General features: G+C 35.9%; 2 protein-coding genes across 16 annotated transcripts in view; one reads left to right on the forward strand and one right to left on the reverse strand.

The window, feature by feature from the left end:
* TDP1 (tyrosyl-DNA phosphodiesterase 1) overlaps nucleotides 1–7,206 on the reverse strand; it is a 200,728-nt gene extending 193,522 nt beyond the window's left edge. For 3 of the 11 annotated variants that reach the window (XM_056810536.1, XM_056810537.1, XM_056810541.1), the window contains exon 1: nucleotides 4,264–4,412. In XM_056810536.1, coding sequence (XP_056666514.1) covers nucleotides 4,264–4,269 — 6 coding nt within the window. In that variant the 5' untranslated portion in view covers nucleotides 4,270–4,412. Of the gene's footprint in view, nucleotides 1–3,011; nucleotides 3,123–3,635; nucleotides 3,660–4,263; nucleotides 4,432–7,050 lie in introns of those variants that run through there. The other 8 variants (XM_007472638.3, XM_001366434.4, XM_007472639.2 and 5 more) reach the window with 8 other exon arrangements.
* The window catches only part of EFCAB11 (EF-hand calcium binding domain 11), a 199,246-nt gene continuing 177,122 nt past the window's right edge, over nucleotides 3,284–25,407 (forward strand). The window contains exons 1-2 of one of the 5 annotated variants that reach the window (XM_007472635.3): nucleotides 3,284–3,489; nucleotides 9,599–9,694. In XM_007472635.3, the coding sequence (XP_007472697.2) occupies nucleotides 9,668–9,694 (27 nt within the window). In that variant the 5' untranslated portion in view covers nucleotides 3,284–3,489; nucleotides 9,599–9,667. Of the gene's footprint in view, nucleotides 3,490–7,303; nucleotides 7,471–9,598; nucleotides 9,695–25,407 lie in introns of those variants that run through there. The other 4 variants (XM_007472631.3, XM_007472632.3, XM_007472633.2 and 1 more) reach the window with 4 other exon arrangements.

Below are 25,407 nucleotides of genomic sequence, written 5' to 3' on the forward strand. Positions count from 1 at the left end.
TCCAACCCCAAACTCTACAGCTAACACCTACAGCTTCGTGCATCATCCTTCTCCTTTGCTCTAGTCACAGGATAAAATGAGCCTTCTCTTCTACTTAGGTCTTGATCTCAGACCCTGCTTAAAAATGTTTGATGAACTTGATCTGAGGTTCTCTCACTATTTTGAGGGTAGTAGTCCAGTTACTTTGTAGTACATATAACATAGAGCCTTACACATAATAGGATCACAAAGATTTATCAGTTACTTCCCTAGATACTTTTCTAGGCCAGAAAAACTAAGACTATTTTATGATTAAGTTTTAATACTTAATCTTCTTGTAAGGTCTACCTTACATAATCATTACAAACCTTTATGAACTAAAATATTTTAAGATATCTTAAATTCTTATTGCTTTAGAGCATAACAAGAAGAGATACTTTATCAAATCAATGTCCATTTAATCTAAAAGGAACTTCTCACAAGAGAAAGAGATGACATTAAAGAGGTGCTTTTCATTTTTGTTTTTAAAAGTTGGATTATATCTGAAAATCACAGTTTGTTTTACTTTTTTTGATCTTCCATTTTATTTTTCCATTAGCCAATATGTCACATCCACCTTGATTACTTTCACCCCCAATCACACTGGTTCAACTTATAAAAGCTTTTCCTTTACCATGAAAAACTACAAAGGATAGCATTTCTGATGAAGGAAATTAAATTAGTCATTTTTGTATTTAAATGTGCTGTTTTTAATCCCCTAGGACTCTCTGCATGTGCCACCTGCTGGGTTTTCTAAAGGTTTCCATGTTATCATTTATAACATGCAACACTTTCCTTGACCAAATGTAAATACTATGAAAACAAATGAAAATGTCATCCTTCATCAAAGAATTACCAGCAGGGAGCACAATTATAAAAAAGAAACAAAACTTGTAAACACAGGTGTTTCACTGATGATACAGCACTTCTTCAAACTCACTCTTTAGAAAAGGATTTGATATTCTGTGGCTGTTTAACAACAACAACAAAAAAAAAAGTCCAGATGTTGTTCATTAAAGTCAAACAGAAAACTTGTAGTCATTAACACTGCCAAGCAACCTACCTCTTTAGAAAATTAGGATCTGACAAAGAACTATTTCCATAAAAAACATTCAAACACATTTAAATCACACCATTAGCCTAGACCAGCAAAAAAAAAAAAAGAGCTTAATTGCCTGAAAAGGAAAATTTTAAAGGTACCAAGTACTTGTACCACATAAGTAAGGATCCAAATTTTGATTTACTGTATGCTTTCAGAGCAAGCAATCATTTTAGTATATTCTATGGGCCCTCCACCACCTAAATCTTATTATAAGAATAACTTCCATTTATTATTTACATCAGGAAGCATTTATACTATTTATAAGGTATCCCAGACATGGAAGTTTTATCTGTTTTATTTGATGGGGGGGGGGGGGGGAGAAAGAGAGAGAAAATATCAGACAGACAGACGCCTAGAGGCAGGGGTTTGGGCACCAGACCTAGAAAAAGGAAGACTCATCTTTTTGAGTTCAAATCTGGCCTCAGACACTTAACTACCGGTGTGACTTTGGGCAAATCACTTCTCCCTGTCTGCCTCAGTTTCCTCATCTATAAAATGAACTGGAGAAGGAAATGACAAATCGCTCTAATATTTCTGCCAAAAAAAAACAAAAAAAACCAATTGGGGTCACCATGAGTCAGGCATGACGGAAAATGACTTGACAACAATATGCCAGGTACTGTGGTAAGTATTGGAAATATCAAGATAGGTATCACCCATAGCTGCTCAGGAAGCTTACATTCTGGCATATTCATAAGAAAGGATAGCAGGGAATGTAGGAGATGGAAATGAGGAAAAATTGGATTTCAATCCCAGCTACACCAAACAAGTATAGTCTTTGAAAAACTGCTTAATTTTTCTGAAACTCAATCTCTACAAAATAAATTATCCATACAAACCATTAGGGCTCAACTTACAGGTAAGGTTTCAAGAAAGGAAGATTTAAAGTGTTTTAAAAGCTTTAGGGAGCAGCTGGTAACTCAATAAATAGAAAACCAGGCCTGGAGTCCTGAGGATTTAGGTTCATATATGACCTCAGATACTTTTAATTGTGTGCCCCTGGGCAAATCACAAACCTCAATTACTTAGTTTTTACTGCACTTCTACCTTAAAACCAACTGATTCTAGAACTAAAGGGTTAAAAAATAAAGCTGAAAAAAGGCCAGCTATTGAAAATCATCATAGATCTTTAAAATATTAAAGAATAAAAGGTATCCCACCAAGGCCACATTTCCTCCTTTTTAAGCTTACCTGCCAGCAACAAAAAGCAAAACAAATCCAAATTGCTAGGTTAGACTTCAACAGGAACAAAAGGATTCCCTTTTACATTTATATATATAGGCTGTAGAAAAAGGATCTGAAAGCACCCAGATAACTTTTAGGCAGAGACACCAAAACAATCTTAAAACCCAAAATGTCATTAATAATAGCTACAACTTACACAAGCCCTTTAAGATTTGCAAAGTGCTTCACAAATATTATCTTATTTTATCGTCAAAAGCCCTGGGATTTAGGTGCTTTTATTATCCTCATTTTATAAACAAGGCAACAAAAAATGTGAGCTCTATGAGATTGGGGACTGGGGTTCTTTTGATTTGGGGTTTACCTTTCCTTTTTATCCTTAGAGCTTAGCTCAGTACCAGTCAGGACAGTAAGCATTTTGGCAAATGGAGGTTAAGTGGCTTAATCTGGGGACTTCAAAGTCTGAGTGGAATTCACACCTTCCAGACTTCTAGTCCTGCATTCTACTTATGGAAACATGCGGGATGAGCTGGAAAGGCTCTACAGATAACCTTCATTTTATTAGTGAAAAAGCTGATGTCTACAGTTACACTGTCAGTCTTAAGTCTCATCTCAGCTCTCTGGGCTCAAACAACCCCATTCCTGCAAACCTGAATACCTCAACTTAGGGGACCAAATTGACCAGAGCCATCTTTTATACAGCACTTACTATGTGCTAGGTTCTGTACTAATTGCTTCACAATTATCATCTCATCGAATGCTAACAACTCCTCTGGCAGGCAGACACTGTAATCATCCAGATTTTATAGTTAATGAAACTGAGGCAGAGTACTTGCCCAGGATCACATGGCTAATAAGTGTCCAAAGTAACATTTGAACTTCCAGGTTCTAGATTCGAGGCCCAGTGCTCTATCTACTGTGCCACAACAATACTAACATAGCACCTACTAGGAGCCAAGCACTGGGCTAAGTGCTTTACAAATATCTCATCTGACTCAGGACAACTCTGGGAGTTAGGCACTATTTGTCAACCCTGGGGAGATTGAGGCAAAAGATTTCCCCAAATTCCCACAGCTAGGAATAAAAACCCATCATCATAATAGGTAACATTTGTACAGTGCTTTCTAGGTAGGCACTGTGACAAGAGATTTACAACTATCTCATTTGACTGAGGACACTACTAGAAGGTAGGTATTATCTTCCCCATTTTACAGGTGAGGAAACTGAGACAAACAAGAGTTAAATGCCCACAGCTAGGAATAAGAATCCTCCTATTAGGGTATATTTACATAATGCTTAATGTGTGTGCCAGGCTCTGCGCTAAGCAACTTACACATCATTTGCCCGATGACCACTCTGGGAGATATTATCTTGCCCATTTTACAGGAACCTGAGGCAAACAGAACACAATCTCTCAGCTAGGAATATCAATTGTGCCAAGCACAGTGCTGAGCGACTTACAAACATCTCCTTGGCCCAATGACAACCTGAAAAGTATTATGTTCCCCATTTTACAGATGAGGGAACTGAGGCAAACAGAAACACAATCAGCTAGGAATAATATCAATAGGAACTTGCATTTATATAGTTCTTTACAATCTTCCAGGTGCTGTGCTAAATACAATTATTATTTCAGCAGATCCTCAAGACAACCCTAGAAAATAGGGACTACTGTTATCCCCATTTTACAGTTGAAGAAAATGAGGCAGTTCATAAAAGGCGTGTCCAGGATCCCACAGGATTCTAGGGCAGAACTAGCCCCAGAGATCCCTGATCCAGGACCCTGACACCAGAAGGAGGCAGCTTCCACCCACTATTTTCTCCGAGTAAGGCGCCCAGGGACTTGTGGCTATATCCTTTTGCAACAAGCCAAGTCCCCCAGAATTTGCTCCTATGCGCGCGAAGCGCCCACCTTCCCTAGGAGCAGACGCATGCATAAATCAGGGTCTTTCAGCGCTCACCTCCATAACCCCCCAAAAAAACCAACCAGAGCGCGCGGTCCCCCTACAATCCTGCCTTTCTCCCCAGCACCTTCCGAGTCCGCAGCGAGTCTTTGCCTCCTGGCAATTCAAACTCTTCCCCTCTCCCAGGGCTCCGCTGAGCCGGCCCCTTCCCTTTCCGGCAGGAGCTTCCGCTAGGTCCTAAAAGCCTCCGTGCCAGTGTACACAAACCCAGGGACTGGGCGGGACCGCTCCCAATTTGTAAACCTAGTAGTCCTGGAGGCACAAAGCTGGCGGGAGAACTCAGCCACGCGTTTTTTTTCCCCAAACTCTAAAGGATTTTTGGCCTCTACACATAAACCCTCTCCCTCTCTATTAACATAACAAGGTTTCTCCTACCAAGGCCAAGGGAAAAACTGGGGAAGTTTTTTATTTAATTTTAAATGACGTTTGCTAAATACGGAAGCTGCTCAGATGCTAACAGCTGTCGATTTGGTACTATAACAGCTGTAGAGTTAAAACTGTAACTATACCAAGAAGGAAGGAGTTTTGTTTTGTATTTTTTTCCCCTTTCATTGGACTTGTATCGCCAAGGTTACTGTGCAAGGCACATAAAAGGTGCATAATAAATATTTGTTGGTTGATTGATAGTCCAGAATTTTTTCCCCCTCCTCTTAAATTTTTTATCTTTTTTGTGGTTGTTGAATCATTTCAGTAGTCCGACTCTTTGGGCCCTCATGTGAGGTGTTTTGGAGAAAGATACTGGAATGGTTTTCTTCTCCAGCTCATTTTACAAATGAGGAACTGAGCCAAACGACTTGTCCAAGATCATGTAGTTAGTAAATGTCTGAGGCCAGGATATGACATCATACTCCAGTTTTTAATATGATAGCAACTGGACAAATCCTGGATTTGGAGTCTTGTTTAATTCCAAGTTGTCCTAACAGCCTTTGTCATCCTGTTTAAGTGACTTCACTTCTAGACATAGGTTTCTTTTTCTAAAAAAAGGGTCTGGAATTAAACGAACACTAAAGATATTTTCCAGCTCTCAATCTGAGCACCAGAACAAGGCAGCTTCCTCCTAACATTTTCTCCTGTCTGGCTTGGAGAAGGAGCACCGGGAAAAAAAATGCCTATGGACTGCTGGGGACTCTATTCCCAAGAGCTCAAACTGACACCATGGATGGAAGACCAGCATTCAAATCCAGCCTCAGGCTTCTCCTATTACTAACAGCGATCACACACTAACCACTTGGTGACTTACTTGCCCCCTAAAAGCACTTACCTCCCAGCAGTGTTATAAAGACCAAATGGTGCAACATATATAAAACACTTTATAAGCCTTAAAGCACCACATAGATGCTAGACCCTATGGTCTAGGGAATTTGCAACAAAATTTTTTTCTTAGCAAAGAGAAAAACTAGAATACAGATATCTAGTAAAACTCACAAGAAACTTTTTTGGTGAAGCCTTTTATGTTATTTAAAGAAAAGTTGAAATAGTCAATCTACTTTTAATGTCCTTCATGTTGTTTGTGGGGATGGGTTTGAACTCTTAAATCTTCCTGGACCCACCAATCCCCCCACTCTATTTCATCAACTAGCTGTCACTTTAACTAGCTGTGTGTGACTCTGGAAAAATCGATTAGCCTCTTTTTGCCTCAGTTCCCAAATCTGTCAAATGAGAAAAAAATAGCACTTATCTCCTTGAATTGCTATGAGAATCAAATGAGATGAGATTTCTAAAGTGCTTTATAATATGTAATATAAATGCTAGCTATCATCATTGAGAAGTTTTTAAGATAACCAGTGAAAATTCAGAAGCACTAGATTTGGAGTAATAAGGCATAGATTTGCGTCCAAGCTCTGTTTCTAATAACTTTTGTGAACTTGGGTAAATCACCTAACTGAATCAGTTTTTTTCATACTAAAGGGGTTGTTACCTCTAAGGTATCTTGCCTGCTCAAATCCAATCATCTTCTATTGTGCTGAAAAAACCAGAGCAGCAAGGCTCAAAATAATTGTTGGTGACTGTACAAAATTAAAAGTGAGTAGTAATAATGTACTCTCTAGTGCCTAGAGAGTACATTATAATTATATTATATATGATTATATATATTATATAATATATATTACATAACATATATATTATTATTATTATACTAGGTTGGAGAAGTTCAAATATTGCCGTATAATGTCTTTTTACTCCTCATCCATACTTCATTGGTCCCAATTCATTTGGGGGTGGAGATGCTTTTTGTATGGACAGAGCTGGGACAAGAGGAATGTATTATAAATCAGTGAAATTTCTGTCCTTTCAAGTCATTTTGTAGGTTTGGCCCATTTAAAGCTAGAAATGGAACTTAGAAACCACTCATTTAATAAAGGAGGCCCAGAGAAGGTTGGCTCAAGTGGCAGAATGGGGATTGGAACTGAAATCCAGTGTTTTACCCTGCTGCAAACATTAATTAGGTACTGGCTAATAAGCAGACTGTAAACACCTCCAGAGAATCCCCAAGAGCCTAGCAAAGAACCCCACACATGGTATGAGTTTTCTTAATACCAGTTGATTGATTGATTGGATTGAAACTGCCTGATCCGCCTAGAATAATAAATTAATTGTATCCAGATTTTTCCTTCCCATCTCCCAGTCATCAAATAATTCCAATTTGTGTCTATATGGGAATCTTCTTTATTCTTTTGATGTTTTATTCATATTCTTCCCAGTCTACCTGAGTACTACATACAAAACAAGAGCTCAATCAAATTTGCTGAATGATTACACTGTTCTAAAAGATTCCAAACCTACCAGGCGACGTCCAAGCTCTAGCAGGTTCAACAGCCAGTGATTTCCCCTCCCTAAACAGCAATACGCGAGAAAAAAATAGGAAGAGCCAAAAAAGGCACGGACTTGGCACCAGTGGCTGCCGGTTCGGGCTACTTTCTCTTCTTCGTGGGCGTGGTCAGGCGCAAATCATGGAACCAATGGAAATGCAGATTTGAAATGACGAGCGACGCGGCTATCCAATAGGAGGCGCATTGGCGTTGCTAGGTGACAGTCGCCTTTCCCCCCTCCCCCCCCTTCTGAATAGAGTGGTGGAGAAGGTGAAACTGTTGTTTTTGGCGCCTGCATCTTTTCTCTGTGCGCCCTGAGATGTTCTACTCGGAGACCGGAGCCTGGTGCCCGGGACTTGAAGTCCGGCCCTCCGATCGACGCAAGTGGTTGAAAGTAGGTGTTTCCCTGGCCGCTGGCGTGGGTATGGAGGGAACTTGACCTTGGATTCTGAGAATAAGAATGGTTCCAGCCCCTTCCCGAGGAAGCAGCCGGGATGCCGAGACTTGGGAATTAGAAAAGCGGGGCACCCCTTACTGCCCTGATTCCTAGTACCCCGAAAATCTCTTCTGCCCAGATGCTTGAGACACCTGTAAAATGATGAGGGACCTGGACCGGATGTTCTCTAAGGTCCCCTTCCAACTTTAAAAGTTTTTGGATGCTTTGTTAGAATCCTTTTGACTGAACCACCCAACTTGTTGAATGGCCACTCCTTGAAAACTGAGAATAATTGCTACCTTTTTAATTTAAAAAAAAAAAAAAAGTAAAAACGTTTATGAATCTTGTACTCTGAGGAGGCACAGTGCTGTGTCCTGGGATTGAAATTACAAAAGCAAAGACATTTGCCCCCTGCCCTCAAGGAACCTACATTTTAATAAGGGAAACTATATTGGGAGTAGTATTTTCATCTCCAGTGTGGTGAAAAATTATCACACCAATATGGTCTCCAATAGGTTTATTGAGAAGGGTCCCTCTCACAATAAAGCCAGACTCTGGTCAATATCAAAATGAAAGACTTAGGAGATAGCCTTTTTTTAAAAGCACAGAAATCTGATAGACAGTGTCATAAAAAAAGACAGAAAATACAATCAAAATGTAAAGTTGAATGAATACAAAATTTTTCACATGGGCAGGTCTTAATGAAACAAATGTTGAATAAACTGGAAATTACAAAAACAATCACTATGGGTGGTAACTTTATGTTTATTATTATGGCTGGCCTTGCCAAGACTGCAATAAAGGATCAGGGTCTAATTGTTTTTTTGATGACAATTATGATTTAATACTAGGAGTCATCAGTTAGATGACTGACATTTGCACCCAGGAACAGCCCTCCACCTCCCTTCTATCTTTGTCATATATAGAGCAAGGTGTGGTGGGCATAGTTGAAACTTTTCGATTGCAGGCTGTCAGCTGGGTTTTGGGGGGACCTCAGGGTGAGTTCTCAGCAGACTGGGAGATACCCTGATACCCTAGCCTCTGGCTACAATTTCTTTTCCCAAGCCTGCTTACAGCCTGTCAATGTAGGTTTGATGTCCTGAGTTCCCCAAAAGGTATATAAAGTCCCTATGTTCTGTTATTCTTTGGGGAATCATCTCACAGGTTGATCCTCCCAGAGATACTGCCCCAGAGACCCAGAGTCCTGACTGTGTAGTATTTTGGCATTTGGCTCTTTGTAGCAACTGATTCTTATGCACCTATCTCTTTCCTGATTAAATATTTTGGTTTTGCTGACTACTTTAGTAGTTCTGTGGTTTTCCAGGTTGACAAAACTTAAGGTCAAAATGCCTGTCAATTAGATTTGATACCACCCTAAGCTGTATTTTTCTTAACAAACTATATCAAAAACCTAATGATTGTGTTATAAAAATAATCATAAAGGCTAATACTATTATAATCATAAAAGGGGGTAGGGGGTTTCACACTCACACTAGGCAAATATTTTATTTAACTGTTCTGTAAAATGGGAATAATAACACCTACATTTCCAGGTTGTTGTAAGGATAAAATGAGATTGTGTTTCTAAAACGCTTTGTGAACCTTACAGTGCTATATAAATGCTGCCTATTATTATTAGCTAGAAAGTTCCTGGGATAATTAGTGGGGCCTTAATGAAATAGATCATAGTCCCTAATAGTCACAAGTTTATGGCTTTTTAAGTCACAAGGTGGCAACAACATGCTACTCTTAAAAATTAAGTCTAGAACATACTTTTTCTCCAAAACTTCTTAAATATTAAATATAGAACACAAATTTTCTCCAATATTGCTTCTAATATCCCCCACCACTATACCTTGGGCCTACTATGGTGCTTTGCACACAGTAGGTACTTAATCATGAAAGGATGGAAACTAATGCTGGAACTAATTAATGAAGAAAGGAACCCTAAACTTCCCTCTTTTTCTTTTGAGTTTTCTATCCCCTTTCAGAGATCAACAAAAATTCATGACAAATTCATTACACAAAAATAAAAAAGCTAGACACAGTTCTGTTGCTCTCACTAAGTGTGTTTAACGTTCTTTAGGTATTTGAAGCATGTGATGAAGATAAAAAAGGCTATCTAAGCAGAGAAGACTTTAAAGTTGCTGTAGTAATGCTGTTTGGTTACAAACCCACAAAGGTACATTTTATTTTTTATTAATACATATTTAGTGATAAAAAAGATGCAACGGTATTATATTTCCTTTGCTAAAACATAGATTACAATCTGAATCTGAATTAAAGAATATTACACTTGTTTACAGGCAACTACACTTGTCTAGTGAAGAATTTTGCCTACTTTATCAATGGCAATCATTTACTTTAAAAAAAAAAACAAAATTCTATTGATACTTTTATTTTTTTATCACTTGCATTTCCTAATGTTTCTCTCTCCTGGCAACCCACTGTCTTCCTGAGTGTGTCTGACCTGACTGAACCAGAGCCCAACTGAGTGGGGAAAAAACATGAGGAAGAAGCAAAGGGTATTTTAATGTAGTCTTCTCAGCAGAAGGAACATGCATATGGGAACCCCTCTCCTAAGAGGAACCCATTAGATGAAGAAATTAACCAGCTTTTATTGTTTGAAAGATGAGGAAGAGAAAACGGATGGGAGGAGGGGAGGAATTATTGCTTGAATGACAAATGTAACAGCAAATTCTTGACTGTAACTCCTTGGAATGACTTTTGGGATCTCATGGAGATAGGCTAAGTTATCTCATCTGGAAATATCTGGGGATCATCTCATTAGGAAAGGTTCCTAGGATTTTTCTCAGTCCAGGTCCTGGTGGTGCAGTTAGGTCATGGTTCTTTTGGTAGGTCCCCTTTTCTCAAGCTTAGTTTATAGTCAGGAAGGATTATTGTTATGTAGCAGAAGCCCCTGGAAAAATGAAGGTTTGAACAAATCCAACCAATTATTATCAGTATTCCTTTCACTTTCTTATTCCTTATCCCTCCCAGAGAATAATCACTTAAAACAAAGAATAGAGAAAGAAAAAAAAAGGGAGGGGGAGGGGAGAAACCTAAGATTATGTTGAGTGTTTCCCCTTCTGTAGGCCCTTACCTCTGCAAACAAAGTTCTGTTACTTTTCTTTCTATTTACATTTCTGTTGTCTTCCTGTATATGGTTTTCCCTGGTTCTGCTTACTTCACTTTATCATATACCTCCCCATGCTTCTCTGGATTCATCATATTTGTTGTTAGCATCCCATGACATTTATGTATCACATCCTTTTTGGCCATTTTCCCATCAAAGGGTATCAACTTTATTTCTAGTTCTTTGCAATAAAAAAAAGTGCTGCTATAAATATCTTTGTGTATATGGAGCCTTTCTTGAGATTCAGATTACTTTCTAAAACTAGATCACTTCTCACCTTCACCAACAATTCATTAGTATGCTCATCTTTCCACATTCCTTCCAAAACTAACTATTCCCATCTTTTGTCACCATTGCAAGCTTACTGCAGTTTTGGGGTTGTTGTTTTTTTTTTTGCATGACTCTTATTAGTTAGATTTAGGACATTTTTTCATATGCTTCCTAGATATTTATAATTTTTTAAAACTGTTAATATTATTTGATGAATTATTTGTTATTTCTTCACTAGTTCTTTGCAAAGCTGGATCTGAGAATGGATGAAAGTAGAAAAGCATGATGTCAGTTGTCTCATAATTGTCATTCTGGGAACACTTCATACTACAGTGATCTAGAATTATTAACTGTTTCATTGGCCTATATTATATAAATATTTATAATTTTGTATACATAGGGAGTGGCTTCATCATTTTAAGTAGTACAGTGAACTCTAATGCCTCATTAATGATGCAATTATTAGTAGTATAGTAGTTATTACTACATAGATTTCTTATTTCATTGCTGTAGTTATTCTCTTTACTAAATAAGGATTACATACCCTTTCTAATTGAGTACATGGTCTACAAAAGTTATCTAAATATAAAAAACAATCATACTTTTCTGGACATCATGGTGATGGGCCTCTCTAAATCCAGTATCCTAATTTCCACTCCAGTGATTTTTCTACTGCCAATCAATTAATCAACAAACCATTTACTAAGTACTCACTATATATTTAGTTTTCTCATCTTTAAAAATGAACTGGAAAAGAAAATGGCAAACCACTCCAGTATCTTTGCCAAGAAAACCCTAAATGGGGTCACAAAGAATTAGATACAATTGAAAAAAAAACCCACAGGAACAAAATATTCCAGGTGCTGTTAGACACTAAATTCTAATATACAAATAAAAGACTTTGCCTTTTAGGAGGATATATTCTATTACTGGTACAGAAGGCTACCTCCCTAGTAAAATTATCTTTTACTATCTAGTTGAGTGATCTCCAAACTTTTTTGATCAAATACTCCTATCAGTGTAAATCTTTATATAATATATGTACTTCTTAAATATTATTATGGAATATTGGTTAAAATATTATTAAAATAAATATGTCATAAATTAAATGTTATATACTTATTTCTAAAATATATTCACATGCTACTATAATGATAATATGTATATTATGAAATTTATATAAAATAACAGAAATTTTGAAAATCATAAAATAATATTCAACCTTTTAGAGTATATAAGAAGGAATGGGAGTTTTTTGAGTAGATATTGCCCCAAGTATATTGTCTGATAAAGTCAAGAGGTAATGAGGTAGATGGGATGGAATATGCTAAGGGGAAATGAGTGGTAGATTTTTCCAGTGGCATCTGCCAAGCTGTTGTTATGGATCCTGTAGTGTTTGGATTACAACTGCCCTAAAAGATCCTGGGAGGAAGAGGATAGAATGGAAGAGCACTGGGAAATAAGGATATCAAGGTATAATTATTTTGGAGGCAAGACCCATAATTGGTTGTTGTAGTGAGGATGAAATGTGTACCATGTTCCAACTCTCCAATTGAATGATTTCATGAATCTTTAGGTGAGGTCACAACCTCAAACTGGCTTAGTAAATAGATTACTCCCTGAAGACCCAAAAAAGAAAATTGTTGACCTTACCACTGTCAAATAATTCAGCATCAAAAGCCAATATGGTTTTTATTAATGTAAATGACATTAAGGAAAATATAATACTATTTGCTTTGCCATTGCACCCTAAGGACCACCATATGACTTACAGGGAAAACCTTTTACAAATGTTTTTTCTCCTTTTTAGAATGTAAGCTTCTTAAGGGCATGAACTTTCTTGCTTTTCTGTTTGTATCTCTAATACTAATCATTATGCTTTGCACATTATAAGTGTTTAATAAATGTTTTTCTATTCATTTTTTTAAAAAAAGGAAATAACTAGATTCAAAGTTAGGAAGATTTGGGTTAAGTAACTTCTGACCTTTGGCATATTGGTTTATGACCTTAGGCGAGCCATTAACTCTTATAACTTTAAGATACAGGTTGCTAAACAATTGTTGCCTATCTACAGCGATGGAGGAGGGATGAAGGAGATTGAGGGGTTGGGAGTTCTCTCATTGAAGGACTCCGTTTAAGGAGTTCTCCCAATTGACTTAAAACACACACACACACACACACACACACACACACACACACATGCTCACTCAGAAAATTATGTGTCTCCCTTGAGTTCTATTTCTGAATTCTTGATGTTCTGTTCCATTAATTTATTTTTCTATATTTTCCCAGTACAAGACAGTTTCATAATTATCATCTTATAGTATATTTTGAAATCTTAAAGGATAAGTCCCCTTTTACCCATTCTTCCTTTGATATTATTGCCTACTTTTCCATATAAAATGTTTATGACATCTAATTCTACTAAATAGCCTATTGGTATTTTGATTCATGTTGCTTTAAATGTGTAAATTAGTTTGGGAATTATTAGCATTTTTATTATAGTGCTTCACAGCAGTATGTGAGTTACTTAGGATAAGCAATAATATCTATAGGAGTCCATTTCATGACAGCAGTGGCCATGCTTCTTCTAACACTAGACAGACTCTAAAGTCTCATTTTGACCAAATGAAACTCGACTGAGCTAGTTTCTCCACCCTTAGTTAGTTCTCTATCAATTGAGATCTGGGTTTCATGCTGGGATTCATGCCATAAGTACATGTTTCATTGCTCTCTTCTCTTCAGCTTTAAATTATTTGGTTTTGAGAACAGATATTAGTCCAGGGAAACATGAAAATTGGAGCCCTTTTTTTTATTCAAAGATATTTTCTTTTCCCAAACACATGTAATAATTTTCAATATACAGTTTCTAAAATTATAAGATACAAATTGTCTCCCTCCCTACTTTTCCTCCCCACTCTTAGAAATAGTAAGCAACTTGATCTGTGTTATACATGTATTATCATGAAAAAACCCACTTCCATATTGGTCTTTGTTTTAAGAGAATACTCCCATAAAACCAAAACCCCAAAAGAAAAACCCATAAATATACTAATGTGAAAAATAGTATTCTTTCATCTGCATTCAATTCCAGTAGTTCTTTCTCTGGAAGTAGATAGCATTTTTCGTCATGTCTTTCAGAATTGTCCTGGATCATTGTTTTGCTAAGGGTAGCCAAGTCATTCACAATTGATCAGGAGTTAGAAGGACTATATTTAGTCAGAGGATGGGAAGTAAGCTGATTAGGATGATATGATATGCAAAAAAAAAAAAATCAAGGGGTGAAAAAGAGATTTGCACTCATTGAAAAGGGAAGGGAGATGGAATGGGGTAAATTATCTAACCTAAAGAGGTATGAAAAACTATAATATTGGAGGGGACAATGAGAGTGGTGACGGGTAATGCTTAAACTTTACGTTCATCATAACTGGCTCAGAGAGGGAATAACAATCATACTCATTGGGGTATAGAATCCTATCTTACCCTATAGAGAAGTATGAAGGGAATAACACAAGGGAAGAGGGGGTGATAAAAAGTGAAACACTGGTGAGGAGGGACAAAGTGAAAGGAAAAAGAACAGGATCAAATGGAGAAAATAGATGGAGGGGAATACACAGTTGATAATCATAACTGTGAATGTGAATGGGATGAAATCACCTATAAAATGAAAGCGGATAACAGTGGATTAAAAACCAGAATCCTACTATGTGTTATTTAAAAGAAACACTTTTGAGGCAGGGTGACACACACAGAGTAAAGATAAGAGGTTGGGGTAGAATTTATTGTGCTTCATCTAAAGCAAAAAAAGCAGGAGTAGCAATCATGATCTTAGACAAAGCTAAAGCAAAAATAGATCTGATTAAAAGAGATAAAGAAGGAAATTATATCTTAATAAAAGGTACTATAAACAATGAAGTAATATAAATACTAAGTATCTATGTACCAAATGATATAGCCTCTAAGTTTTTAAAGGAAAAACTACATGGACTTCAGGAAGAAATAAGCAGTAAAACTGTACTGGTGGGAGACCTTAACTTCCCCCATTAGATCTAGAGAAATCAAACCAAAACATAAACAAGAAAGAAGTAAAGGAAATGAATGAAATCTTAGAAAAGCTAGAACTAATAGATCCCTGGAGAGGAATTGAATGGAAACAGAAAATAATATATCTTCTTTTTAGCAGCACATGACTCCTGCACAAAAATCTGAACATATATTAGGGCATAAAAACTTCAATGCAGAAAAGCAGAAATAATAAATGCATCCTTTTCAGATCATAATGCAATAAATTTTATGACCAATAATAACACTCCATGGCAAGATAAATCAAAAGTTAATTGGGGACCAAATAATCTAATGCTAAAAAGGGGTGGGTCAAAGAACAAATTATAGAAACAATCAATACTTTTATTAATGAAGACAAAATGAAGAAACAGCATATCAAAATAAATGGGATACAGACAAAGCATTACTTAAGGGGAAATTTTATATCTCTAATGCTTACATCAATAAAATATAGAAAATTAGATCAAAAAATTTGGCATGCAACCAAAAAAAAACCTAGAAAAAGAACAAATTAAAAATCCTCACTTAAAGACTAAATTGAAAATCCTAAAAATTTAAAGAAGAAATTAATAAAATTGAAAGTAAGAGAACCATTGAACTAATAAATAAGACTAGGAGTCAAGAGAATCATAAAAAAGGTAAACATGAAAGAGTGATTATATGAGTCTCAATAAAGTTACTGTTTACTATATAGAAAGATGATACATGTTTATATCTTTTTTTAAAAACTGGACAAGATTATATTCTTTCATAAAGTATGTATTTTCTCCCTGTAGTAGACATAATACTTCTCCCATCCTCCAATGCATTCCCTAGTATTAGAATTAAACTTCCACAAAGCATTTTTTAAAACAATAAGGAACTTTTTCATTATTGTTTTTCTATCCCTGTAACCTAGCACAGTGTAGAATTACTTGTTGGTTAATTAATTGGTGGGTTAAGCTTTTTTTGTTTATTTTTTTTAATCTTTATAACTGCTTTTGTTTGATTTTGTGATTTTTTTTAAATCAATGATAATTCTGGCTTAATGTTTCTTTATCCATCTGAATTTCTTTTAGGAAAATGCAAAGGCACAATGCCTTTTGGGGCAGCTGGGTGACTCACTGGATAAAGTGTGGGTGTACTAAAGTCAGGAAGACTCATTTTCCTGAGTTTAAATCCAGCCTCAGACAATGTGTAACCCTGGGCAAGTCACTTAACCCTGTTTGTCTCAGTTCCTCATCTATAAAATGAGCTAGAGTAGGAAACCATTCTTTTACCTTTGCCAAGAAAACCTCAAATGGTGTTACAAAGATTTACCAAGTGTTTACTAAGTAACAGGTACTATGTTATGGTTACATAGTAGACACTTGATAAATGTTATTTTATTGATGACCAAATGGTACTTCAACTGCTTCACTGTCAGCATTGTATATGTGTATGTATGAATGTTTTAAAAAATCATATCACTACTTTTCTTTATTTTGATCATTTTCTATTTGTTTTATTTTCTTGTGGCCTTTTAAAAAGTTATTTGTCCTCTATTTTCTGTTGCTTTTACATGGATATATGAAGAGTGTGGGTCCTTTTGAACCTCTTGAGTCTCTCAGCTTGATAATCAGGCCTTTCTTCATTCAACTCTTTTGGATTGTTTGCTATTATTATAAAATTAGCCATGTTCTCATATATATGATATTTAGAGACTATTATCAATTCAGAGAGCTAAATATATGTTGCATAATGGGTGGGCTACATAAGCAGAACCATAAACACAATAACTTACAATGACTGAAATAAGTATAAGTGGAAAGAAGAAAAATAAAATGAAACAGAATGGTCTCTTGCAATCTTGACCCTGGAGAAGAGTTAAGAGAGTGTCCTTCTGTCTCTTCTTATTGGAGAAGTGGGGATTATGGGATATGGTCCATATATCAGTTCATTTTTTGCATATAAGGAATTATAAAGGTTAAATTAGTGGTTGGATGATATATGGAATTATGTGGTCGCCAGTATTTAAGTGTTAATCAGAGTACAAATAACTAAAACATAAATATTCTGTAGTACTTATTAAGAAGTTTTATTTAACTTGGGCTCTTAAAGAAGTTCCAAATAAATGTTATTGATGACCTTGTCATTAACCATTGAAAAATCTATTATAAATTAGTTATGAATGATAAATAATAAATAACAAAAGAAATAGTATACTGCAAGGAAGATTGGGTTAGGAATTGGAATTTGAGTTCAGATTTCAGATCTGTTATTAGCTGTAAAACTGTAGACAAGTTGTTTTATCCTCCAGACTGAAATTTTCTCACCTATAAAATGAGGGGGTTATTTTTCCATGAACCCTTTTAAGCTTTAAGTCTTAAGATCATAAATGTTGTCCTTTCAGTTGTACCTTAAAAATTTGTTTCTTCAATTATCCTCTGCTCTCTCCATTGATGACTCACCTTTGCCCCAAATCACACAGTGAAAGGGTCATGGGATTGGCAGATGGCAATATAATTGTTTTAAAACATGCTTTTCCCATCTCAAGAACCTCAAAACAAAAGAAATATTCTCTATAATATTTTAAACTGCAGCTAGAAGAAAAAATGGAAACGTCTCCATGCAATTAAGTCCTTCTGAAGTAACAAGGGAGAGCCAGATTGTCTAAATCTCCCACATACCCTAACTACCCCCATCATCCCACCCTGGGTACAACCAGGACAGATAACCTCATGGGACTGGGTTTTAAATTTTAGTTGTAGTAGTTTCTACGTTGTCCAGACATATGGGCCAAAAAAGGACACATATGTAGGTGAAGGGACCCTGTGCCCCCAAAATTTCTGAAGTGCAGAGCCAGCTGATAGGGTAGGAACTCCTCAAGGAAAAGGTACCTACAAAACTTGATGGAATCAGTCCTCTCTCTGAAATTTAAACAAGGCTGAGATCAGTATCCCTCAGCTTAACAAGGTTGTGACACCCTACCACTCTGGCTTTACAGGAGGAAAATGGGCTATGACTGTGGAAGGGGAAAGGGTCCACACAATAAGCCTGAGTTAAAATATCAAGAATGAAAGTACAAGAAAGAGAAACAACTACCAGTTTTTAAGAGACTCTTAAAGAAGAAAAAAGGAGCAACCAGTCCAGAAAGTACCTAAACATAGTGAATAAGCATATTTTAAAGGAAAGGAAACCCAAAACACCACTAAAAAAATAAAACAAATGCTTCTGCCAGTTTTCTGGAAAAAGAAAATTTAGAAGAAACTCCAGGGTGAAAAAAGTAAAAGTTTAGATGAACTTAAATTGGAAAGTAAATTAGGTCAGAAATCTGAGTTCAGAAAAAAAGATATAAGTAAGAAATAACAGTGTAGACAGTTTAGGGCACAAGAGGGAAAAAAATCTTTCCAAAATCATAGCATTTTTTAAGAAAATAATCAACATGACCAACGTAGAACTCAAAAATATAGAAATGGAAGGATAAAATCTTGCAAGAGAGAGGCAAAATAAAATAACTTTGAAAGAATGATGAAATCCATATGATCCAAATTTGGTAAGGATGAATGACTGTTCTTTAAGATAGAAGCACAAATATTAGAATTGGGAGAAATCACCCTATCCCCACCCCCAGCCCTGCTATCTACTGTAATCCCCACCAAAAATCTACTCTAGTGCCTACCTACCCAACCACTACCAGAATCTCAGAATATTTGAGTTGTTAAGGACCTTATAAAGTATCTCTTCTGGCCTATACCAATCAAACCTCTCCTGGCAAACTTCTAATGAAAAGGGTATCCCCCATCTCCCAACACTCTATTGCACTGTTTGGCAGCACTTGTTAAGATTCTCTTAACATTAAGCTTAATTTTTTCGTTTTGCAACCTTAATATTTTCAGTACTTTAGTATTTAAGGCCCGGGTTACAGTAACTTTACCAGAACAGACCCAGACACTGTACAGAACAGTAGACATTGCTTCTCAGCCACAGAAAAGAAAGAAAGGGATAGGATGTAAGAGTGGGACTGGGCAGCACTTGGAGCTCCAGATTAGTGGGGAAAAGTATGTCAGGCCTAATGAAAAGGAAAATTGAAACCCAGCTGTGGTTCATCCTCTCCTGCCAAGTTACCCAAGGAAGTGACTGCCCCACTGACCCACATATCCCCCAATATGAGAAGACTGAGCATGTTCAGCCAGTAACTAGACACAACTTGTGCACCCATACCATTAGAGAAGAAGGAATCCAAGAGTAAGTGGGAATACAAGAAAAAACCTAAATAAAAATTCTGCATATTAAACAGCAGAAAGGATCCTAAAAACAGAAGAATAAAACCTCAAAGACAAACCAAATCAGATTAAACAAATATAATATGAAGAACAGTTGGTCAGCATTTTGCAATAAAAGATCATGAGAACTGTCCAAAAATCAATGAACAAAGTCAAGAAATTATGCTGTGATTCAAAAGAGCACTAACATTGCTAAAATATTTTTATTTTCAAGATTTCTATTTTTGCACATATTTGGAAAATATTTGTAAGTTTCCTGGATTTTTTTTTAGTTGCATGTTTAACTTAAATGTTTTATTGATGCTCTTTTTTATGCCATCATCATCTTATCCCAATTATTCCCTATTCCTTATTCCTTACTTGCATAAGAAATATGCATAATTGAGCAAAACAAAAATGTACTACCCATGTGTAAATATATGACTCATTCTATATCATTCGTTTACCACTTGAATGGAGCCGAGAGGAATACTTCATCCTTGGTTCTTTTAAGTCATGATTGCTTACTGCGTCAAGGTGTTTTATTTGTTTTTTTTTAAATAAATTTCTTATTGCTGTTCTTTGGTTTTCACATCACCAGTATTTCTCCCAATTTCCCATACATGCCTGTCTTCCTCCCAAAGAGACATCCCATATAGCAGATAATTTTTTTTAAAGAAAAACAGTAAGAAGATTAAAAAATGAACAAAATAAATTAAGACATAAAAAGAAGTCAAAGAAGTCTCAAAGTAAATGCAAAGTTCCATGCTTGTAATTACCTCTCACTTCTACAAAGGAGTTGGGGGAGGAACATCTTTGTATTTCTTCAGGGTCAGGATTGTTCCTTACAGCTCTATAATGTTCATTTCTGATTATTTCATGGTAGTAGTTCTTTTCATTTCACTACCCATTGTTATATATGTTGTTTTCTTGGTTCTGCTTGCATAATACTGTATCATTATTTTTATCTTTCCATACTTTTAGGTATTCATCACATTTGTTGTTTCTTAACACAATAATATTATATTAAATTCACGCATTATGATTTGTTTAAGCTTTCTTCAATTAATGGACATATACAGTAGGACCTTTTTTTCAAGACCATTATATTCCAAGACCGTTTGAATAAGTTGAAAATAGAACATAATAGCAATCTTCATTATTTAATAAGTATTTTTAAATTTATTTTTTAAAAAACCCTTTCCTTCCATCTTAGAATCAACACTGTGTATTGTTTCTAAGGCAGAAGAGCTGTAAGGGCTAGGCAATGGAGGTTAAGTGACTTGTCCAGGAACACACAGTTATGTAACAGTTAATTTTAGTCTCTACTAATAGAAATATTATATTTTTATGAGGTTTATTAAAGATTATTAGAAATCAAGGATAAAGAAATACGAAATAAGAAGGCACGTGCCTAGAGCACTAGCCCATTCACAATTCACTTACTACATCTTCAGAGCCGTGCGTGCTTAGAAGCGGAAGCAGAGAGAGCAAGTAGGCAGTACAGTCAGTTTAAATACAAATTTTGTTCTTGGCCCAGGTGAGCCGATATTATAATATTATAATATCAGGTGATGTTTTAGGGAATTCTGGGAACTGCCAAGGACTTCTGGAAATTGAAGTCTGGGGTTCAAATCTCTATTTTTACATTCCCTCATTTAATCCTTATTGGGAAAGGTTTCCCCAAAAAGGATCATGAAAACATAATTTAAAGATTACAATAATTTGAGGATAAGAAGAAAAAAGAACAAAACCAATAATTGCTAGACACATTGACAAAAAACAGTTAGGGGGTAGTCCCCTTTGGCATGAAAGTATACATACAAATAAATGTCCAATCAACCACACCCAAAGTTCATTCTTGATCTTCTCCTGCAGCTTGTGGTCTGGAGGCATCTTCATGGTGTCTTCTCCAAACAGTTTCATTTCTGGATTTGGAGAGGTAGCATGTTTCTTAACCTAAAATTTTTCTCAAACAGAATTTAAACTTTGCAATTTAAAATAATAATAATTTTACATTCCCCCCTTGAAGAGAGTGATTGAAAAGCACAGGGATCATTTAGGGATGCATGGCTGAGTTATGAGGTATATGAATCAATTGGCAAGAGAAATTAAAAAAAAACATCAGAAAAATCCAAATTAAAAAAAGATAATTTCTGGATGAAAATATAGACTATCAAAGTCTTATGTATAAGAATTCTAAGTAAAGGAAAAATACACCTATAGCAGGTCCTTGAATCAGGGCCCAATTAAAATGATATAATCAAGTAAGCATTTACCCAGTTAGTAGCCAGGACTACAGAAAGTTTGACACACTGTAAAAGACAGAAAAAGGAACTAGATTATAGGAGCCAGGTTAGGAGCCAAGTTTGGGATACTCGTCTGTAAGTATTTTCAGAATGTGGATACAAGGAAGGCCTATGTCTTAATGTATGTTAAGCATCACAACCTTGAGTCTTCACACTAGGTTCAAGTCCTTTGTATTGGCTCAGAAGTACGTCAATCCTTTCTGGATTGGTTTATTTGTTGACCTGTGTGCTCTTTTGGCACAATTCGGTTTTAGCTTTGCTTCTTTTGCCCTGTGAAATGACTCTTTTGTATATCTTGTCCTGGAATCAGATAGAATCATTAAGCAAAGTTCCATAATTTTTTTTAAACAATTAGTGGCATCATTTTTACAATCTCAAGCTTTTTGGGTATGCATTGACATTAGGCCAAATGTATTTTAAACTTGTATTAGTGCAAAATCAAAAAAGTTAAAGAAAATCTTCTCAATACTGGTGATGTGCTTCAAATATAAAACATAGAGAAAAAAACTGAAATAGTATATTGAACATGCAAGCAAAAATATAATAAAAGAGTTTTAAAAATAAAAGTGTAGCTTATGATCATTGACACACTGTGTCAGCTAAGGAAATTTAGAATACAAGGCTTTCTCAGCAAAAATAAGATCCATTTCCTCTTCATATCTGGTCATGAGCCACTGAGTACAAGAAAAATGAATTTTATAAGGTAACAGGTTTTTTTTTTTAATAATGAACAGTAATACAAATATGTAGGTATCAATATCCCCAAGTTTCTCAATAGTCCAGTTAATTACAATAACAAACAAACCCACTATCATATTTCACATAAGTTGCTATATGGCATTTTTAAAAGCCTATGAACTGATGGATATTTGTCACAATTTTTGCAAACAGCAAATCTTTCAACCTTGGTAAACATATTAAAAAAAAGTAAAACTCATTTTGGGTCTAGAACATCATTAAGAATTCTAGATATCATTCTGGTGGAAGTAAAATGAACTGAAGAGTTATAAATGAGAGATTCTCCTCTTTTGGGGGGCCATCCATGGGTACTATATGCCCTGGGATTAACTTCCCAGTTTCTGTTCACATTCTTCTAAATGTGGGAGGTGGGGGTTATAATTGTATTTCACTTCAGCTATTAAAATGGTCCTTACCTCCTGTTAGGGGCAGGCAAAATGACCAGAGATTGTTAAAAAAATTCTAAAAATCATGTCTAAAGACCCCTTAAAGTCAATTTGAGATATTTAGCGCATTAAATTTTCCAAAGGTTGTTATACAATTATAGCAATGTTCTGATGAAGTCCATCTATCCTCTTTGTGACAATTTACAAATTCAAAACAGAAAAGCTCTTTTTTTATGGGCTTACTCAATAATGTTTGTTCAGTCTAGTTATAGGGGAAAAGCAACAGAATATAACAGTATTTAAAACCCAGTACATTAAAATGATTCAGTGTAACAATAGTATTGAATACATTAATATATGAACTTAAAACCACAAAATTAAATCTTAAAACAATCAGCAAAATGCAATAGAATATGGAGATTTTTATAATACATTGGAGTCTGAAAAGCCTTAAAAATATAACCTCCAGTCTCTTTAAAGTTCCTTGTTTTTTTTTAATTATCCATTTAGATGCCTATTGTCAGAAGGCAGAAAATTGGTAAGGGGTAGGCAATGGGGGTTAAATGACCTACCCAGAGCCACACCTCCAGGAAGTGTCTGAGGCCAGATTTTAATCCAGGACCTCCAGTCTCTAGGCCTGGCTCTCAATCCACTGAGCCACTGAGCTGTCTCCCCATAGTGAGGGTGGGTTTTTGAAATCTCAAATTTTACCAAAGAATTGCAGGGAGTTGAATTTTCCCCCTGATTCTCAGGTGATATAAATAAAAGGATCAATGCAGTCAAACGATATCCTTTCAAAGCAGCCATGCTTGTAAATTCCTGTTTGGAAAAGTATCTTCCTTCTCCTCTTTATCCCCTTCTGCTATCCCCTGCCCCCAATCTGGCTAATCGTAGCCTAAAGAAAAATTACCCCTGTTTTTTACCAGCTGGTAGAAGTGAGTCCTGGGCCTGGGTGATGAGCGATCTGCTCGGAGGCCAGAGTGGCTGGGGCTGTGTGGGTCGGGACCAGGTGAGTGGAGCTGGGCCAAACAGGTCTGGATTGCAGGAGTACAGAAGCAGGCAACAGGAGCCAGGCCAGGTGGGAAGGGCTGGGACCAGGTGAGTGATATTGAATCAATTAAGTCCAAAGCGGATGGCTGCAGGCAGGAACTCATCAAGGGCAAGCAGGCTCCAGCTAGTTGATCAAGATGCTTTTCTGAAAAGCCTTGGAGAAACTTGGCTTAAAAAAAATCTAGGCAGTAGCTATTAAAAGCTGAACTTAGTCACAGTAGAGAAAAGATTTAGGAAAGTTAAGAAGATTGAGGGTATTTCGTCACAATCGACGTGGTTAGCCAAACTGTAAAAATTAAATTAGTTTCTCTTCTAAAAGTATATTTTTAGAGGTTTATTAAAGATTATTAGAATTAAGAAATAAAGAAATACAAAATAAGAAAAGCACGTGCAACCTACTCACTACATCTTGCCTGCTAGGTAAAGAGATGTGTGTGCTTAGAAGTGGAAGCAGAGAGAGCAAGTAGGCGGTACAGTCACTTTAAATACAAATTTTGTTCTCGGTCCAGGTGGGAATTCAGGTGGGAATGATATTATAGGGAATTCTGGGAACTGCCAAGGACTTCTGGGGATTGAAATCTGGGATTCAAATCTCCATTTTTACAGTTAGGAAGTGTCTGAGATCAGATTTGAACCCAGGACTTCCCACCTCAGCCTGGCTCTCAATCTACTGAAGCCACCTAATTGCCTCCTTAGTAAGAATTTCTTATATAAACATATAAAGACACTTTACAAATTTGCTTGGGCTTAACTGCGCTACCTGTATCACTACACTTGTACTTTGGGGCCATTATTAACTAAATAGCATTATTGAAACAAAGAGAAGAACTGCTTTAATGAGGATGTGACAAGTAAGAACAGACAAAAACTGATCCAGGGCCTAATGTTTGGTGCGAAGCAATGTAGTGACCCATATTTCCACTACTTGGAATAAGAATAGGCGTGATTGGCTGAACTGCTGTGAGATTTTATGCTGCTTGGGAATTAAAATTTTTTATTTTATGGATTTTTCTACCTTTTTTTTTGCTTGCCAGTTGTGTAAACCTAATTTCTCTTGTATTAAGTGCATAAAGTAAGGTCCTACTGTACTTTGTTTTCAATTCTTTGCTACCATAAAAAGTCCTGGCATAAATATATATACATATACACACACATACATGTGTAAACACATACATATATACAAACACCTAGAGAGGTAAGAATTTTGAAGTCTCAGTATTGTTTTCATTTTGTAGCCATCTTGTAAATTTATCTTCCTACTTTAAATCAGTTCATGCAAATCTGAGTTTTTTTTTAATTCTTAATATTCATCACTCCTTGCATTGCAAAAACATTTCATTACATTGCTTTGCCATGATTTGTTCAACTGCTTCCCAGTCTGTGAATTCACATGTCCCATTTATTTATTGATATTTTTACCCTCCAACTTGTTGACATAGATCTTTAGGAAACTTAACTAACTACTCTGTTTTGCTTTTCTAATTCATTTTGACACTTTTCTCCATATAATTATCTTTATTCACATTCACAGTTGTGATTTTTAAGTGTGTATTACACTTTTGCATGTGTATTTTAATTGCAATCAAATCCTGTTCTATTTTTCTCTCCTTCTTTATAAAAAAAATAAAAAATAAAGCACCTTCATATGAATAGCTTTAATCCATCTTACTTATTACTCATATTGTTTGCATTTACATAAAAACATTCCAGACTGTGAA

The sequence above is a fragment of the Monodelphis domestica genome, chromosome 1, assembly GCF_027887165.1.
Source record: "Monodelphis domestica isolate mMonDom1 chromosome 1, mMonDom1.pri, whole genome shotgun sequence".
Taxonomy (NCBI): domain Eukaryota; kingdom Metazoa; phylum Chordata; class Mammalia; order Didelphimorphia; family Didelphidae; genus Monodelphis; species Monodelphis domestica.